This window comes from Ipomoea nil, unplaced genomic scaffold (genome assembly GCF_001879475.1).
Source record: "Ipomoea nil cultivar Tokyo-kokei standard unplaced genomic scaffold, Asagao_1.1 scaffold1317, whole genome shotgun sequence".
Lineage (NCBI taxonomy): Eukaryota > Viridiplantae > Streptophyta > Magnoliopsida > Solanales > Convolvulaceae > Ipomoea > Ipomoea nil.
Genome location: NW_017617745.1, coordinates 5775132 through 5793661, shown reverse-complemented (window position 1 = coordinate 5793661; position 18530 = coordinate 5775132). Strand labels below are relative to the sequence as shown.

At 32.1% G+C, this 18530-nt stretch overlaps 2 protein-coding genes across 5 annotated transcripts; one reads left to right on the top strand and one right to left on the bottom strand.

Moving 5' to 3' along the window:
- Positions 1 to 2695: 2695 nt before the first annotated feature.
- LOC109185166 (equilibrative nucleotide transporter 3-like) lies at positions 2696 to 7797 on the top strand. Of its 2 annotated transcripts, none has more exons than XM_019335147.1 (10): positions 2696 to 2777; positions 3045 to 3122; positions 3574 to 3678; positions 4589 to 4744; positions 4854 to 4997; positions 5104 to 5209; positions 5359 to 5522; positions 5624 to 5787; positions 5860 to 6118; positions 7576 to 7797. In XM_019335147.1, the coding sequence occupies exons 2-10, from the start codon at positions 3087 to 3089 to the stop codon at positions 7681 to 7683; spliced, it is 1242 nt and encodes a 413-aa protein (XP_019190692.1). In that variant the 5' UTR covers positions 2696 to 2777; positions 3045 to 3086; the 3' UTR covers positions 7684 to 7797. The 2 variants fall into 2 exon arrangements, with proteins under 2 accessions (XP_019190692.1, XP_019190691.1); XM_019335146.1 differs by lacking the exon at positions 2696 to 2777 and adding an exon at positions 2841 to 2953.
- A 3545-nt stretch (positions 7798 to 11342) lies between these two features.
- On the bottom strand, positions 11343 to 13294 carry LOC109185342. Of its 3 annotated transcripts, none has more exons than XM_019335320.1 (3): positions 12724 to 13294; positions 12101 to 12151; positions 11343 to 11860 (listed from the first exon to the last, which is right to left on the bottom strand). In XM_019335320.1, exons 1-2 carry the CDS (start codon positions 13085 to 13087, stop codon positions 12126 to 12128), a joined length of 390 nt encoding a protein of 129 aa, XP_019190865.1. In that variant the 5' UTR covers positions 13088 to 13294; the 3' UTR covers positions 11343 to 11860; positions 12101 to 12125. The 3 variants fall into 3 exon arrangements, with proteins under 3 accessions (XP_019190865.1, XP_019190864.1, XP_019190863.1); XM_019335319.1 differs by having other exon boundaries at positions 11343 to 11900; positions 12110 to 12151; XM_019335318.1 differs by having other exon boundaries at positions 11343 to 12151.
- Between the last annotated feature and the right edge of the window lie 5236 nt (positions 13295 to 18530).

The following is an 18530-nucleotide window of genomic DNA, read 5'->3' as shown; positions in this document are numbered from 1 at the left end:
TATATATATATATATATATATATATATATATATATATATATATATAAGCATATTCAATAATATTGCATTTAATGTCACTTTTACACTTTGCTTCTTCTTTTTGTTTTCAAAAAAATGTCAACATCTTTTTTTTTTTTGAAAGCCAAGGAAATCAGATCGCATTAAACTGTAGACGAAACAAAGGGAGGAAGATAGTCCCTCCAGACAGAGCGAGTGTCAATTGCACTACTATGTTTTGCTAAGGCATGAGCTACCGAATTGACATCTCTGCGTACAAATTTAACGGAGCAAGAATGAAAAGAACGAAACAATTGCAAACAGGAATCTAAAATAACGCCTAAGTACGAACGATAAATACTCGAATCGCGAAAGCTAGAAACCACGACCGCACAGTCGGAGAAAACCACAACATTATGAAAATTGTGATCTTGTAGCCAAGATAAAGCTTCTCGTATAGCCATTGCTTCAACTAGTAGGGGATCATACAGGCATAAAAGTGGTCCGTTAGCAGCCGTCACGAAGCCACCCTGAGCATTACAAACATAAAAACCATACGACGGGGTTGTGCCGTGAAACCCGGCATCGGTGAAGCAGTGGACCACACCGTTCGGCAGTGGATTTAATGTCAACATCTGAATTTTTAATTTTTTATTTTTAAATTACACATGCCTTGGCAAATTTGCTCAGCGGAACAAATGCGATGTATTGGAATTGGAGTTGCACATGCAGCTTTGGAATTGGCAGTATAATTAAGTTATCTTCCAACATTATACTTTGTGCACGTTATTCTTGCAATTCTTATGCGTCTTGGAACAAAACTATCGCCCAAAATAATTAAAGCTGTCCTTAGCTTGCTATGATTTCTGATGGAATCTTAGCTGATTTGGGTTAGGCCAACTGGAAAAGATGATGGGCGAAGAATTTGCTAATTTTGAGTCATTGAGGTAAGTTGAATTTTAGGAGAAAAATAAAATGAAAAATGAAAATGAACATACCCATTTGTCCTTTATTTATCCTTGTGTATTCAATCATGACTTTTGTAAAATTTTAAAGACTTTTAAAATGATACAGAGTATATTTTAATAAATTTGTAATTACTTTCATAAAGTCGTTTTAAACTTTTGTACATTTTGCAAGAATTTATAAAAATTTATATTAATAACATTCATAAACTTTTTTTTTTAATTTTACAGAGGTCATCAAAATTTTAAATTGAATATACCCTTACAAACTTCCAATAACTTTATTTGATTCTTATTATTTATAATTTTCTTACAAACAATAATATTATAAAATATATATATATATATATATATATATATATATATATATATATATATATATATATATATATCATAAAATTCTTCTTCTAGTTCTTCCTCTACAGTAACATTCTCAACTTTATTATTTATATATTGATAGTATGATAAGACATTATATGCCAATCACTTATATCTACTATATATATATATATATATATATATATATATATATATATATATATATATATATATATACTAATAAGAGCCCAAGAGAGTTAGACCTATAATGGGTAGAAAAAATGTCGGTCAAATTTTTTAATCAAATGAATGGCTCAGATTGATCAGATTTTAATTTTTCCTTAAGATTTCCTAATTTATCCTTAATGAATATGATTATCCGTTAACTTTTTCGTTAAATATTATCTTTTCCGTTAGTTTCTGTTAGTTCACCGTTAACTTATTCATTGATTTCAATTTTAATAAGAAAGGTCTTAGGTTCGAACCTCATCCCAATCAAAGTTGGCATAATGAGTACTATATTTTACTCTTATTAAATTAAATGATAATTTAGTAGCTACAAGAAAAAAATAATACTTATGAATTTCTTTAATTTAGAATTATGTGTCTACAATGTCTTTATTCAAAAAAAAAATTATTCATTATCGATAAATTAAATAAAAGAAATAATTTCATTAGTTATATTGTCTTTATTTTTTTTCCAATATAAAAATTCTTATATTCAAATTCATCAATTGATTATATTCGCTACATTGTCCCTACAATGTCTTTATTAAAAAAAATATGCATTATCAATAAATTAATTAAGAGAAATAATTTTATTAGTTATATTGTCTTTATTTTTCTCCAATATAAAAATTCTTTACATTTAAATTTATCAATTGAGATATTGCCCAATATCGTTAAATACAAAAACATTTCGGTCTTTTTTTATATAAAGCAGGTTGACCCGCTATGTTTTTTATGTTTATTTTTATTTTTTTTAAAATCTAGAATTGAAGACCAAAATATCCTTGTATTTAACGATATTTTTTTTATGTTGATTTGATTTGTAATTAAAATTACTCCGTATATGAATTTATAAATTAACGCGAATACAATAAATGCTTTTACACTTTTGAGAAAACATTTTGTTTTAATATATATATAGAGATAGAGATAGAGATAGAGATAAAGATAAAGGATAAAGATAGAGATTAATCATTTTACTTTTATATATATATATATATATATATATATATATATATATATAGAGATAGAGAAACATTAAAAGTAAAATTTGCCACCTAAGTCCTAACAAAGTAAAACTTGAAATTTGCCATAAATAGATAGAATATATTTTAAATAGGAATAACAATGCCAAAAGATGTTAATTTGATTTGGGTAAGGGGTAATTGACCAATCCGCTATTACGTAGGAGAATAGCTTCCCTGTGATTTCGACAGCAAGCACGCAGTTGTCGCAGTGTATGACCTTAACAGAAATCCTTAAGCAACTGTAAATCCAACTCTCTCTCTCTCTCTCTCCCCCCCCCCCCCCCCCCCTCTCTCTCTCTCCCCCCGCTTTACATAACGTCTCTAGTCTTCATCTGATTTCGCATTTCCCTACTTATTATTGCTTTCAATTTTCTCGTCTCGTACGGCCGTAGATCACACGGAAAGCGAACAAAAGTTGTACGATAATAAAATGTTGTTCTTGATCACGATGTCCACAGCATATGTTGTGCTGCTAGGTTTTTATTTTCCTTTTGTTTGATTCATGCAGGCACGGATTTCATTAAGGAGGTGAAGAAGAAGAAGTGAATCCATGGCGGTTGAAGAGCGCGCTCCGTCTAGGCTTGAGGTATGCTATTGGTCATATGGACTTTAATTATATTAATTAAACAGTTTAAACTTGATTTGATTAAGCAAACCGTACGTGTTATAATGCATTGCTCCCAAAAGGGAATGCCCAACTCCAAGGCCCCACGCCCTAGCCCGACAGAGCATATGGGATTATGTAAATCATGATAACTCAGCTCAACACCTGGGCCCGACGGAGCATCTGAGAGGATGTAAATCACTCAGCTCAACACCCGGGTCCCACAGAGCATCTGAGGATGTAAATCATGATAACTCAGCTCAACACATAAGCTACACGAGCTCCCTAGGTTGCTCTCACACTGCAGCTGTTGAGACATCCCGGGTCATTGTTCTCACACTTTAGACCAACATGGGCATACTGCATTATCTAATTGGCTACTGTTTTCTGCAATTATTTATTTATGCAACATGTTATTGTTATTGTTATGCAGGGGAAGTATATTGCAGTGGTAGTGTGTTGGCTTCTGGGGAATGGGTGCCTCTTTTCTTGGAACAGTATGTTAACAATTGGGGATTATTATGGTTACTTGTTTCCGGTAATGTTCTTATTCTATTTTTTCCCAGAACAATTACAGTTCCATTCTCTTTTAATTGAGTTGTGACTATTTACCTTGTTAACATTGTGACTTTAATCTGTGTGCTCTTAAATAGTTTTCTGCATTTGTTATGGAAACTCAAGATTATGATTTAGGATGATGTTTGAATAGGTTGTATATATGCTCTCTTTCTGAAACGATATATTTGAATAGGTCAATGGTGTATTGAAAGATTATGTATTCTTTGGATTGTAATTAGACATAGCCAAGGTGATTACAATATAGTTTATTTTTTGAGTTTTAGACTTCAGAGTGGGATTATTGTAATTTGCATAACATTTTATTAAAAAACAGATAAAATTTGTTCTCATGTTTAGTAATTCAAACTTAGCTCTAAAGTATAGAGTTAAAATGCAAAATGGATTCATGATGTAATCAATTTCTCTGTAGTATACACTATACAGTAGATCTTTCTCCATTCTCTGGTCTAAAATTTCTTGTTTTTTTGTTCTACTTCGTTTTATATGCTTTTAGTATATTGCCAAATCCAATAATTTGTGGAATTCTAAAGGGAACAACCTTTTGAAAATATTTTATAAGACACATTTTGAAGGAATCAACTTTGTATCTATGGCATGGAAAGAATGCTATACCCAACAAACTCATTCAGATAATCTGTGATGGCTAGATTGGTTATTTCTTCCTAGGGCCTAGATCATATCTAAAAGCACTAGAATATACAGTTTCCCTTGGTAAATTATGATTATTTAGGACATAATTGTCTTCTGGCTTACCTTTTGGCTATCCATCAAACTCGATAGTTACTTTTGCTTGTTGCTCTTGTGGACACTGATTTTATTTGCATTTGAACTTAAACTGTTGATATAATTGAGATTTTCTGTTTGCACAGAAGTACCACCCTTCAAGGGTCCTGACCCTTGTTTATCAACCCTTTGCTCTTGGGACAATCGCAATACTAGCATACCATGAGGCAAAAATTGACACCAGAAAACGCATTCTCTTTGGATATTCCCTTTTCTTCATCAGCACTTTTCTAGTTCTTGTTGTAAGTCCCTCTTTCTTTTTTTTTTTTTTTCTTTAAACACGCCCTCCCATCTTTCCCCCCCATAAATTTTAGTAATTATATTGATGTTTTATATCATTTATTTTCAAAGATAGATTTGGCCACGTCTGGTAGGGGAGGAATCGGAACATACATTGGGATATGCACGATTAGTGGTGCTTTTGGTATTGCAGATGCTCATGTTCAGGGTGGAATGGTTGGCGATCTTTCATTTATGTTACCTGATTTGGTTCAGGTTGGTTCTTATTGTTAACTTGTTTGAACCTTTCTAATCCTCCATATACTATAATTCTTATGATTTTTGGGATATAAAGTACACAAGTTTGGTGCAAACTTTTCAGTCTTTTCTTGCTGGTTCGGCTGCTTCAGGCGCTTTGACATCTGGGTTGAGGTTAATTACCAAAGCAATTTTTGACAATTCTAAAGATGGTTTACGTAAAGGAGCCAGTATGCTCTATTCCCTTTAATAATTTTTTTTTTTCATTTCTAGAGTGCATTTGGCCTGTAAATTTTGCCTTTTAAACTTAACTTTTGATTCAATACTTGTAACAAATTGAAACAGACATGCTAAAATTGTGTTGCTCTCTCAATTGCAGTTCTGTTCTTTTCAATCTGTACAGTCTTTGAGCTTCTTTGTGTCCTTCTCTATGCACTTGTCTTCCCTAAGTTAGCGATTGTAAAATATTATCACAACAAAGCAGCTTCAGAGGGTTCAAAGACTGTTGCTGCAAATCTCGCTGCTGGTGGTGTTATGATAGAGGTTGTACGAGAAATATTCTGTCTTTAAACAATTTTTTTTCCCAGATAATAAAAGCAAGTGCAAATCATCTATTGCTCTAAGATTTTATTTCATTGTCGCAGACCCCGAATGACCCTATGCTGCAGGCGAATCGACTAAGCATCAAAGAGTTATTGATGCAGAACATAGATTATGCACTCGGTATCTTCATGATATATGTATTGACATTGTCGATTTTTCCTGGATTCTTATCGGAGGACACTGGATCCCACGGCTTAGGGTCATGGTAAGCTTTAATACATGCATGGAATACAAATGAGTCTTATGGTTGAGTAATAATGTTCTGATAAATTTGCAGGTATGCTCTTGTCCTGATAGCTATGTATAATGTGTGGGATCTGATAGGGAGATATTTGCCACTCCTGAAATGGGTAAAGCTTGAATCAAGAAAGGGGATTATGGTGGGCATCCTCTTGCGCTACATGCTCATCCCAGCTTTCTACTTCACGGCCAAATATGGTGACCAGGGATGGATGATTATGTTGACCTCCTTCTTGGGCGTAACCAATGGCTACCTAACTGTCTGTGTCTTCACTTCTGCTCCAAAGGGGTACAAGGTTAGTTGATTCTATAACAAATTAAAGGGGTAGCCTAAGGCATAGGGCAATCGAGTTTGAACTCCATCCCTAATTCTCAATATACAAGTAAAAGATGTTTGGTTCCTTGCCCCACAGAACTAGCTTAGTTAGTTCAATGATTATTCTAAAGCCTTACTTTAATACGAATTTCACTGGTAATCTAAGACTTGAAGGGCCATTGGGAGACTTTGACCGATCATAAGTGTAGCAAGTAAGGCTGACCTTGAATAAGGGCAGGTTGGGCCTTGCTCATGACCCATGTTTGGAAGGATCACGGGTCACCCACCCTATCCCCTTCACACTATAGTATATATTTATAAGTAAATAATATAAATATAATTAAGTAAAGATAAAGTAGCTTAGTTGGTAGACCACATGATTATGACACAATTTTTATGAATTTTCTCCTTGCATTTTAGAAAATAAAATCTTAATTTGTGAGATTTATTTATAATTTTAAAATTTATTTATAACTACTAAATATTTTAGTACTTATATTTATAATAACATGTGTTATTTTGTTAGCTTTTATAATGAGTTATATGAATTGTGAAAATTATTTAACATTAATTAATTTATATGGAATATAGTTTGTGATTCAATTATGAAAAAATAATTTACTTTACTTTTTTAATGAATCATTTAGCTAATGTAATACAAAAGTTTATATTATGTGTCATCATATTCAAGTTACTATAGAAAAAAAATTAAAATTGATATAACTAAAAGAAAAAGTATTTATAAAAATTATATGAATATATAAAAGTAGTGTGATTTATAACGTTTTCTATTTGAATTATTTTATCTAATTAATTATATTTTATATTTTGTTATTAATATTTTTTTTTATCCGTTTTGAAGTATTTTAATTTTTTTCTCCCAATCTAAAAGATTTTTAGCTTTATCTCTGTTTGTAAGTTTTGTTTTATAAATTTTTATTAATAATTAATTTATTAGTTATTATGATAACAAGGTTATTGTTTGTATGCTTATTTGATTTTATTAAATTGTGTACTATAATTATTTATTTATGAAGACACTGTTTTTTTTTTTTTTTTTTTTTTTTTTTTGCATTTAGGAAAGCATCTAGAATTTTTTTTCATGAATTATTATTTTGTACGTAAAATTGTTAAAAACGTGTGAACTTATTTCAAGTTATTTGATATTAGTATTTTTTTCTTATATAATTTAAATTTTAAATATGTGAATATATATTAACTTCATATATAAAACTTATCTTTTTACTACACTCTAGACCTATAAAATGATAGGATCGGTAAGATCGGACCTGAGTGCAACGAGTCGGAACCTAGGGATTGGAGGGGATGTTTGGTTCCTGATAGAACTTTGCGTCCCAAAGGAATCATTATATATTTTTATTGTACTACTATAGTACTATGTATGATTCTGATGGGAAATGTGGGTTTCCTGTGCAGGGGCCAGAACAAAATGCATTGGGGAATATACTAGTGTTGTTCCTTCTAGGAGGCATATTTGCTGGTGTCACTCTCGATTGGTTGTGGCTCATCGGTAAAGGGTGGTGAAGAGGCATGTTTTGGGTTATTAAATGTAGATACTTATATTCTTTTGAGCAATTATAGTTCGACTACAGAAGATCAAATTTGCTTTAGAGTGTAAATGTTTCATAATTTTTTTATGAAATATGTATTCTACGATAGAAATCTATTATCTTAAGCGGGATAATTTAACATGTCAATTTAAACTTCTTTTTTTAATTAAATTTTGACAATTTTTTTTTTTATCTAACTTCATGTATGAGAATTTTCTTCTTTTAGGCTCTGTTTTAAAATTCAGAAAATAATTTTTGAAAAAAGAGTTAATTTTCAAAAAATGTTTTCACAAATAAATAGGTTGATCACACTTTATAATTATTATTGTCGATATTTAATTTAACCCGAAAACTTAATAAGAATGTTAAAAGATGTTAGGAATCAGATATTTCTCCCAATTTATCTGCAGATTGCATCTTTGATGAAGATCATTATCTAGTATTAGGGGGAGATTAGAGCCCACATTTAATGAAATATCGAGAAATTTCATGGGATGAAAAATATATTCAATACCTAGATGCTCATACTAGTCAAACTGAATTGGAAGTTTGCAAATTTAGCAAATAACGTTTCTTTTATTGATTTAAGAAAAGTGATTATGTCTTATAATCTTGTTGGGAATGCTCCAATGAACTGAGTACACATACTGATACCCCCATTGCCAGAAGCATGGGAGACTTGTAGGTGCAAAAGAATTAGTAAAAACTCAGTGAACCTGCATGTGCTCCATATAATATTAACATTGGGGATGCAGAACATCCAAATTAGAATAATGTAGGAAATGACAATGGTTTTGTTGATGTAAATATAGAAACTGTCATACACTTTGTTGATACATGAGAAACTTATAAAAGAGATTTAACCGTCGTTGATGACACATTTGCCTGCGCGATTTCCTCTAAAGTATCACGTGATAATCTAGATCCAGAACCAAAATCAATAACAAAGTGCTAGAAGCGCTCTGACGGGTTAAAATGGAAAGAGACAATTGAGGCAGAGCTTAACTCGCTTAATAAAAAGAAAGTGTTTAGTCCCACCGTATTTACTCCGAGAGGTGTGATTCCAATATGATCTAAATGAGTGTTCGTATGGAAGAGGACGAAAACAATGAGATGGTTAGATATAAAACGAGATTAGTAGCTCTAGGGTTTATGCAAAGACCTAAAGTTGATTTGAGCAGACATATTCTCCTATTATTGATGGCACTTCGTTCTTCTATTTGATATCACTGGCAGTAAAATAAAATTTGTATATGCAGTTGATGGACGTCGTGACCACCTATTTATATGGATCACACACACACACACACGAAGGTATTCAAAATCCCAAAATGAGGGAAAGGAATGATCGAAACATGTATAACATCAAACTACAATAGGTCATTATATGATTTGAATCAATTGGGTAGAATGTGATATAACCGTCTAAGTGAATTCATCTTGAAGGAAGGATATGTAAATGATGAGATTTGTCCATGCAACTTTATTAAGAAATCATCAGATGATTTCTGCATTATATCTATTTATGTCGATAACATAAATGTTGCTGGGACACAAAAGGATCTTATGGAAGCCTGTTCATGTTTAAAAATGAAATTTGAAATGAAAGACTTGGGGAAAACCAAGTTTTGCTTCGGTTTGCAAATCCAGCATTTTCCTGAAGGAATTTTTGTACACCAGTCCAACTACATAAGCAAATTATTGGAGAGATTTTTTATATAGATAAATCACATCCACTCAGTACTCCAATGGTAGTCCGATCCCTAGAAGTGGATAAGTACCCATTTAGGCCTAACGAGAATGGTGAGGATATTCTAGGACCTAAAGTTCCTTACCTAAGTACTATTGAGGCTCTACTCTATCTTGCCAATAAGACTAGGCTGATATTTCCTTTTCAATGAATTTACTAGCAAGGTTGTGCATCTCCAACTAAAAGACATTGGAATGGAGTAAAACATATCCTCAGATATCTCCAAGGTACAAAAGATCTTGGTCTCTATTTTGAGATAAACCAGAATATTACATTGGTGAGTTATTTAGATGTTGGCTACATGTCTGATCCCCATAATGTCAAATCTCAAACTGATTATGTTTTCCTTTGTCGAGGCACAACTATTTCGTGAAGATATGTTGAGGTCACTGATACATCATATCAAATTATCAATAGCTCGTGCGGTATGGAAAGCAAAGATTATATTCCTACTATCCTGTATGAGGACAATGCAGCATGTGTTAGACAGATAAGTAATGGGTATATTAAGGGGAACCTTATAAAACACATTGCATCTAAGTTCTTTTATCTACATGAACTCCAGAAGAGTGGCAAAATTTTTGTTCAGAAAGTTCGCTCGAGTGACAATCTGGCAGATCTGTTCACCAAGTCCCTGTCTACATCCACCTTTGAAAAATATGTTCATAAAATTAGGATGCGTAGACTTGGAAGATTGTTGCCTTCAGGAGGAGCAACAATCTCTAGATGTTCTTGATCGATTGGTCTAAAAGGTCATCATAATCCTGAAGATTAAGCCCTGAACGGATTTTGTTGTACTCTTTTTCCCTTAGTTAAGTTTTTGTCGCCGAATATTTTTAGTCTAAAGTTTTTAATGGGACAACCAATGTAACACGTAATTATACATACATCATGTACTCTTTTTATTGACTAGGTTTTTCTCACATGATTTTTCTAATAAGATTTTTAGTGATGCATTATTATGTAGAGATAATGTCGAAGGGGATTGTTATGATTATTTCCAATGTATGGCCATTATCTTAGTGGTTAGTTATTTTCCTAGTTTTCAGGAATATATACCTTGTATGAACTATTCTTTTTTTATGTAATAAATGAGAAACTCCGTGTATCTTTCTTATCTATTCTATATTCTAGTTTTTCATTTTTTTCTTCTGTTTTATCACGTATTGGGTAACAAGATTTTCACCAAAGGATCAACCAAACAAAGAAAAACGTAACAAGACTTTCACCGAAGATCAACTACGAGAAAGAACATTTAATTTAGAACACATTGAGATTAATTATTTAATAAAATTTCTCATTTTGGATAGTTTCCACTCTTTACCTTCTTTTGAGGAAGTTCCCACTCTGCCCCTTAGCAAGCAAAACCAAACCACTTAAAACACCTTGAGTTTAGACAACTTGCTAAGAACATTAATCTCTTTCCACTCAAAACTCATATTTGAAATGATAACTTCTTAAGGTTTTTTATGAGAACAATAAAATTATTAATTGGAATAATATGTGCATACACTGCAATTCATTAACATTAATATACAATTTCTCGAGTTGTTGTAGATAAGCAAGATTCTCAATGTCATTCCTGCATTGTATATTTGTATTCTTTCACCTCATCCAACCCTTCTTTAGATGACAATAGATAAGGCGGAAATACCTTGCAAGTTTTGATGAATAAATTTGGGAGGATGTCCACAAATAACATGACAATAAAAATATTGTAGTTTTGGACACCCCAAATAGTTTCTCTTATCATCTATATAAATAGAAAGTATTTAAAGATTCCAAGTCCAATTTTGTTAAAATCTCTAACTATTGAAGATATGTATTGCAAATGAACAAGATCCACAACGTGCCAACACAATATTAAGCATATAATATATAAATTACAAATGCAAAGTTAATTATCATTTTAAACTTTGAGTTGAGACGGAACACATCTTTCATAAAAACTTACAAGAATTAAGGTTTTATGTCAACCACTTCATCAAAGCTCTTATTCTCATATGTCTTTACAAGTCATTCAGCAACCCAGAACTCATTATCATCTGAAAAATTACCCCAATATAAAAAACAAGCTTTCAAATTGAGGCAAGTGATTATAACTCAATGAGAGTATTCTTGAACATTCTTCATCAATAGCAATTGTTGAACACAATTTAGAGTTCCAACAATATTCTTCTAGTGTGTTGAGTTTGGAAAATAAACCTATTACTACAACAATTGCCCAAGACAATTCTATGCATTTCTCAACAATTGATCTCCCAATTGCTCCACATTCTAGATCCCAAGATTTATATGTTTTTCATAAAATAAATCTCCAACTCTCATTTTGATATGAGAAATGCATTTGATCGAACAATCAACAATATTCTACTATCATTTCAATCATTTGGGAAACAAACTTTGACACCATCTCTCATATGCCTTTACAAGTCCTTCGGCAGTCCATAACCTTGCATGATTATTATCATAAAACTCTTTCTCCTATAAAAAAGACCCCAATATAAAAAACAAGCTTTCAAGTTGTGAGCCAAGTGATTGTAACTCAATGAGAGTATTCTTGAGCATTATTGTTGGAAGATGAATTAGAGCTTCAACAATATTCTTCCACTCATCTAGTGTGTTGAGTTTGGGAAACAAACTTCGACATCATCTCTCATATGCCTTTACAAGTCCTTCGGCAGTCCATAACCTTGCATGATTATTAGCATAAAACTCTTACTCCACTGAAAAATACCCCAATATAAAAAACAAGCTTTCAAGTTGTGAGGCAAGTGGTTGTAACTCAATGAGAGTATTCAGTGGTTGTAACTCAATGAGAGTATTCTTGAGCATTATTGTTGGAAGATGAAGCATTATTGTTGGAAGATGAATTTAGAGGCTCCAACAATATTCTTCCACTCATCTAGTGTGTTGAGTTTGGAAAATAGACCTGCTACCACAGCAATTGCCAAAGACAATCCTTTGCATTTCTCAACAATTGGTCTCATAATTACTCCAAATTCAACATCACGAGATTTATATGTTCTTTCACCAAATAAATCTCAACTCTCATTTTGATCTAACATTAGTAGAGTTCTTATGCTAAGTCCTCATCACTGCCGTTTTCTACCTTATTTGATTCATTTCCCATTGATCTAAGAAGATCCTAACCCATTTGTCACTTATTATGAAGTTGTGATGCAACAACAACTCACACTCTCGTGTGTAAGTGAGAAACAATTGATGGATCTTCAAAAATTCACATAACTAAAGCTGACTTACCAATTCCTCCCATACCAAAAATGAAAAAAACTTGTGGTTGCTCGGATGGATTTCCACTCTGCATCTCCTTAACAGTCTTGAACTCAACCATTAAGTCAGCATGCCGGTAGGAACCACCCATCATAAAAGCAGCTTCACCGTACTTTGAAAAAGCATCAACCACAGTCTTCCTTCCTTTAACCAACTCTTCCTGGATCTCATCTTCAACTGCTTTCTGCAAAATATGACGAGAAAGCCAAGCTATTCTGAGATCCTCTTCCTGCTCGCGTAGATCTGCTACTTGGAACTCCATTTCTTCTTCAACCTTGAGATCTAAATCTCTCAGCTTCGTTTCCAAATGTCTGATTGCATCAAAACTATCCATTCAAGAAGAGATGAGATTTTGTGGAACCGGACGAGGCTGAGATCGCAAGAACTCTAGATCTACAAGAGAAGCTACAGCCATTTTGACTATTTTTTGCTGGGTGTGATATTTCAATTGAAGGCACCAGAACTCCACAAGCATTATCTACTGGAATTGCTTTAGGGCATTGTTTAGACGTCACCGTTTTGTGGGCTAGATATTCGATGCATGGAATAACTCAGGGCATTGTTCAAACGGCACCGTTTTGTGGGTTAGATATTCGATACATCGAACAAAACAATTTATTCTTTTTGAAAGTAAGTATAAAGGAATACCTTCAAAAAAATAGTAATATAAACGAAGAAACAAAACAACAGAGGGCGCTCACCAAAAAAGAAAAAAACTACAGAGGCCAATTCCAAAGTCTGACAGTACATACCACTAAAATATACTTTTTTTTTTTTTTTTTTTTTTTTTTTTTTTTTTTTTGTAAACCACACAATGTGGTCTAGGTCCAAGGCACAAAAACTGACCTAAAGAGAATCCTCACTTGTGGGATCTAAATTCGAATTATCCCAGAATTCTCCCACACAATAGAAATTGAACTCAAAGTTATTTCAAAATTCCCTCCACAAAGAAAGTCTATTTGTCACTTGAGCTATCCTCCTGTTGAGTTATTGCTAAAATATCTCTGTAATAATATACGGAGTAATATATAATAATAAAAATAAAATAATAATAATAATAATATTATAATGGCATATATAATTATTATAAGTGCGATTTGGACCACACAGCGATAGGTTGTTTTATTTTTATCGAAGCTAGGCTTAGATCTGTAATAGGAATAGTTAAGAGCAACCCAACAACACGTTTGATTTACATAATAGCCTTAAATAGAATGACAATTTTGTGAATAGGTCTATTTTAGTATGTGTTAGTGCATTTTATTATCAGGAATATTATTTTCAGGAATGAGTTATTCATTGTGTAAGATAAATAACTATTCTAAGGGATTTCGTGGTATTAGGTTATTCCTCAGTTCTCAAGAATAGCCTACATGTTTGTTGTTTTATTCTAGATTAATGGTCGTTTGAAAATTTAGAAAATATTTTCTAAAAAATAATTTTTAGGAAATGACTCATTTCTGGAAAATATTTTAATTTTTTGGTATTTAACTGAATGCCATAAAACTATCATTTTATATTTAGCTAAAAGTTAAGAAATTACATTTTTTCTTGTTTGGTTATTTTTTTTTAAATGAACATATTATTTGTTATAACAACAACAATATAATAATAATATGTGATGGTGTGATAGTATGTGGTGGTGGTGGTGGTTGCTGTGGCGGCGACGGCCACAGTGGTAGTGACGGTAGTTTCGTGGTCGTAGTGGTGGTGATGATAGTGAATGAAAGTGAATTTTCATTTTGCAGAAAATTGACTTCTATGACACACATTGTGAAATGACAATGCTACTAGATACTAGAATTAGAAAACACGCAAAAATATAATCAAATCATTTACAAGTCAAGTGCATATAACGATCGCATATAGATAAACAAACAAAAGTAATCAAGATCAATACAAACACAAAATTAAAAAAACAATTGAAGAAACTTGAACTCAAGGATATGTATAATCATCTAGATGCAAGACACAACCTATACAATTTGGGAAAATCATGCCAACCAAGGGATTTTTTTTTTTAATTTTTTATCAAAAGGAGGGCCGGTCGGTATCTTATAAAAGGAGTTAATACCCAAAATAGTCCCTCGACTATGTCGTAATTACCAATTTGGTCATCGACTATCATTCTTACCCAATTAAGTCCTCAACTATACAATTTTTACCCAATTTAGTCCTTTGTCAATTTGACTGTTTGTTGACTGTCAAAAGTGGAAATAAAGTTGTAATTTTACAAGTTTTCTCCTTCCTCCTCATTTAGCAGCGTCAAACCATGTAGCAATAAGCTCCGGTTGGGTTCTAAACCTGTCAGTATCGAAGTAGTGGTTATGCATCGGATAGCCCATGAATTTGATTTCCAACAATTTTTTGACGATCGAAATCTGATCGGAGTGTATTGCTGCATGATTTGGCGCTGCTAAATGGAGAGGAATGAGAAATCTTGTAAACTTATAATTTTATCCCGATTTTTGACAGTCAACAAACAGTCAAATTAATACAGAGGACTAAATTGGGTAAGAATTGTATAGTTGAGGACTAAATTGGGTAAGAATTGTATAGTCGAGGACTTAATTGAGTAAAAGTTACATAGTTGAGGACTTAATTGGGTAAGAATGGTAGTTGATGACCAAATTGGTAATTATGGCATAGTCGAGAGACCATTTTGGGTATTAACTCTTATAAAAGACATCCCTCCGAGATATCTCTCTCGCATGGTAAAGCACTTAAATCAAATAAAAACGCTTCTTTGACGTTGGGAGGAGGCTCCTCCCACTCAACCCATGTGATGTTGGAGGCCCGAGTATGCTTAGGCAAGGTGTCCACCACCACACGTTCTGTTCCCTATAGACATGATTAAACGAGATTTCCCTGTTTTTCTCCTTCCATATCCTGCATTTCTCAACAATAATGTTGTGCATGCATGAGACCTCTAGGCTTGTTCCTATCTTCAATCCAATCGATGAACTTCCGAATCATTTTGCACAATCAACTTTCTGAATCCCTTGCCCCGCGGTCATTCAATGCCCTTCAGTATATCCCAAGCTTCCGTCGTTGCCACCTTGGTAACGGGAACCATGCATCTTAAGGATTATACAAGGACTGGCTTGACATATTGCTTTAACTCTTTTTGTAGCCAAAATTTCTCCAAAGACGCACTAATGGGTGCAACGCTACACACTGACTAATTAAGACTACACAGTTTTGGAGTAAAATCTGATCATTTGCTCATATAGATCTAAGAGTTTGTATGGTATGACATATGGGAGTGATACAATGAGCTATTGAGAATGTGTCCTCACCATAGTTTGCCAAACTGAATGTAGGTTCAAACTCCCTAAAAGGGTTTGAACACTATTACTAGCTAGGTAGTTGATTAATGCAATCGTTGAGGTCAAATAATAACTTTAGTTTAAACACTAATTAAGGATATTAACCTTAATAAATATCAATGAAGTTCTATATACAGAGAAAAGTCAAGTAAGCAAAAGAGAGGTTTATGAGTTAAATATAGTGGCAAGCTTGGCAGCTCAAATAGAGAAATTGAGCAAAAAGATTGACAACATAATTACTCCTCAACACACCCTCTCAATGTAATGATGTTTTGTGATTAATGTATGTGAATCATGCAAGCTCATATTGTCATGATGACATGATATAAGATATATATATATATATATATATATATATATATATATATATATATATATAGTATTGCTAATAGAGCAAGTTGATTAATTATGTAATGGTGGAGGTTAGTCTCATGCATAATAATCCTTATAGTAGCAATACTTATAAACCTAAATGTGGAGACATATATATATATATATATATATATATATATATATATATATATATATATATATATATATATATATATATATAGTATTGCTAATAGAGCAAGTTGATTAATTATGTAATGGTGGAGGTTAGTCTCATGCATAATAATCCTTATAGTAGCAATACTTATAAACCTAAATGTGGAGACCACCTAAAATTCTTTTAGGGATGGAGGCACTAGTAATAAAGATGATATAATTAGCCTTCATGGTTTCATCAATCGTTATCACAATATTATCAGAAGAAAAGAAGTTCAATTTAGATGAAATTTTATCGAAATTCATGTAACTCTCAAGATGTAGAAATTTCTTTAAAAATATATATCAAGAAAGAATATTGAGGAACCAAGGGTGTTTAATTCATAAATTGAAAAGTCAATTAGATAGCTTGCTATAATGATGCTAAAAGCTAAGGGCAAAACACATATTTTCCAGTGATAAAGAAAAAAGGAATAACATGCATGTTCAATCAATGACCTTTTAAATTGGTAAGGAATTGTAGGTAAAAGAATCAAAAGTTGTAAATTTTGCAAATATAGAAGTAAGTGATACGACAAGTACCTTATGGCCTAGTTTGATGACATCGCTGTGATCCTTCTAAATGAAATGTCATAGGTTCGAGTCTCATTCCAATCAAGGATTAAGAATGTTGACATAACATGTTGAGCAAATACTGCAGATAGATTAAGGATGATGAAGTTATAGGTTATATAGTGGAGTATATATATGTCAACAACATTTCCCGTTTTAGGTAATGAGAAGTGAGACCACGCTATCAAACCATCTTGAGGAGGATGATGAAATTATATTTTATAATTATTGTTTGAAGTTGTTTCCAGGTAAGTTCAAGTCAAGATGATCTAGGTTATTCATTCTTATGTGAGTCTTTCCATATGGCATTGAGATAACACATCCACATAGAGGAATATTCAAAATTAATGACCATAAACTAGATCATTACTTTTGGGGTAAGGTAAATGGATAGAAATATCAAAGTCATGTTTCTTCACTACACTGTGTTGATGTTTAATTGATGAGTGACTAACTCTAACATCATGGTAGCTACCTTAAATAAAGAGTTCATTCGAAGACAATCCAATTTATTTTTATTTACTTGCACTTACATTTATTTCTAGTTTGTTTTTTTTTTTAAATTTTTTTTTTCCCTTAGTGGTTAAATAAGTCAAAATTGATTGATAGACTAACTATTTCACCAAATAGGACCAAAATATTACCTATGATATGTTGCATGAACTTTGCTGACTTTTTGAGCTACTATCTCATTACTTAATAAAGCATGTCGAAAGTATGTGTGTAATGTTCTAGTATATTGAACTTATTTATAATATTTTATTTTTACATTTTTCACATAGTTTTCATTGTACCTTGTAGTATGAAAACTACAAAATGATTTTGATTTTCTTTTTATGATAAACCAAAAATACATAAAAAAAAAATGCTATGTGATTAGGTATGTAGGAAAGTATTCATATAAAATCTATTATTTAGTTGTTTTTTAATAGTGAATGTTAATGAAATTAGAGATTAATGTGATAGTGGAGTTACATTTTAAAGTAGTAATGAAGACTATTTGAGAAGGTGTGAAAGATAGATGGGTAAAGCCATCACTTTTTACTTGATTGCATGTCGTTGGTAGCGTGGTATTTTATATATTTTGAGAGAATGTAATAATAGTGTTGATTATTTGACCATTTTGGGGTAGATGCTAGCTTCTGAAAGAGTTGTGATTGATCACTTACTAGAGATGATCAAATGTCTTTTGAGTTTAGATGTGTTAGGACTTAAGATTGAGTCTGGTAAAGTAAATTGTAATTTGCTTGATTTTTTTTTAATCTTGTCTATCTTTGATCGTTTTTAATCTACAAAACATATATATTAAACCGGCATTTATAATCATTATACTAAAATTTAAATGTTTTA

Coding starts and splice junctions, on each gene's coding strand:
- LOC109185342 (XM_019335318.1), bottom strand. CDS start 13,087: ATGGATAGTTTTGATGCAATCAGACATTTGGAAACGAAGCTGAGAGAT. Junction 12,152..12,723: donor TTTTGGTATGGGAGGAATTG/GTAAGTCAGCTT, acceptor TAATCATGCAAG/GTTATGGACTGCCGAAGGAC.
- LOC109185166 (XM_019335147.1), top strand. CDS start 3,087: ATGGCGGTTGAAGAGCGCGCTCCGTCTAGGCTTGAG. Junction 3,123..3,573: donor GCGCTCCGTCTAGGCTTGAG/GTATGCTATTGG, acceptor ATTGTTATGCAG/GGGAAGTATATTGCAGTGGT. Junction 5,210..5,358: donor TGGTTTACGTAAAGGAGCCA/GTATGCTCTATT, acceptor TCTCAATTGCAG/TTCTGTTCTTTTCAATCTGT.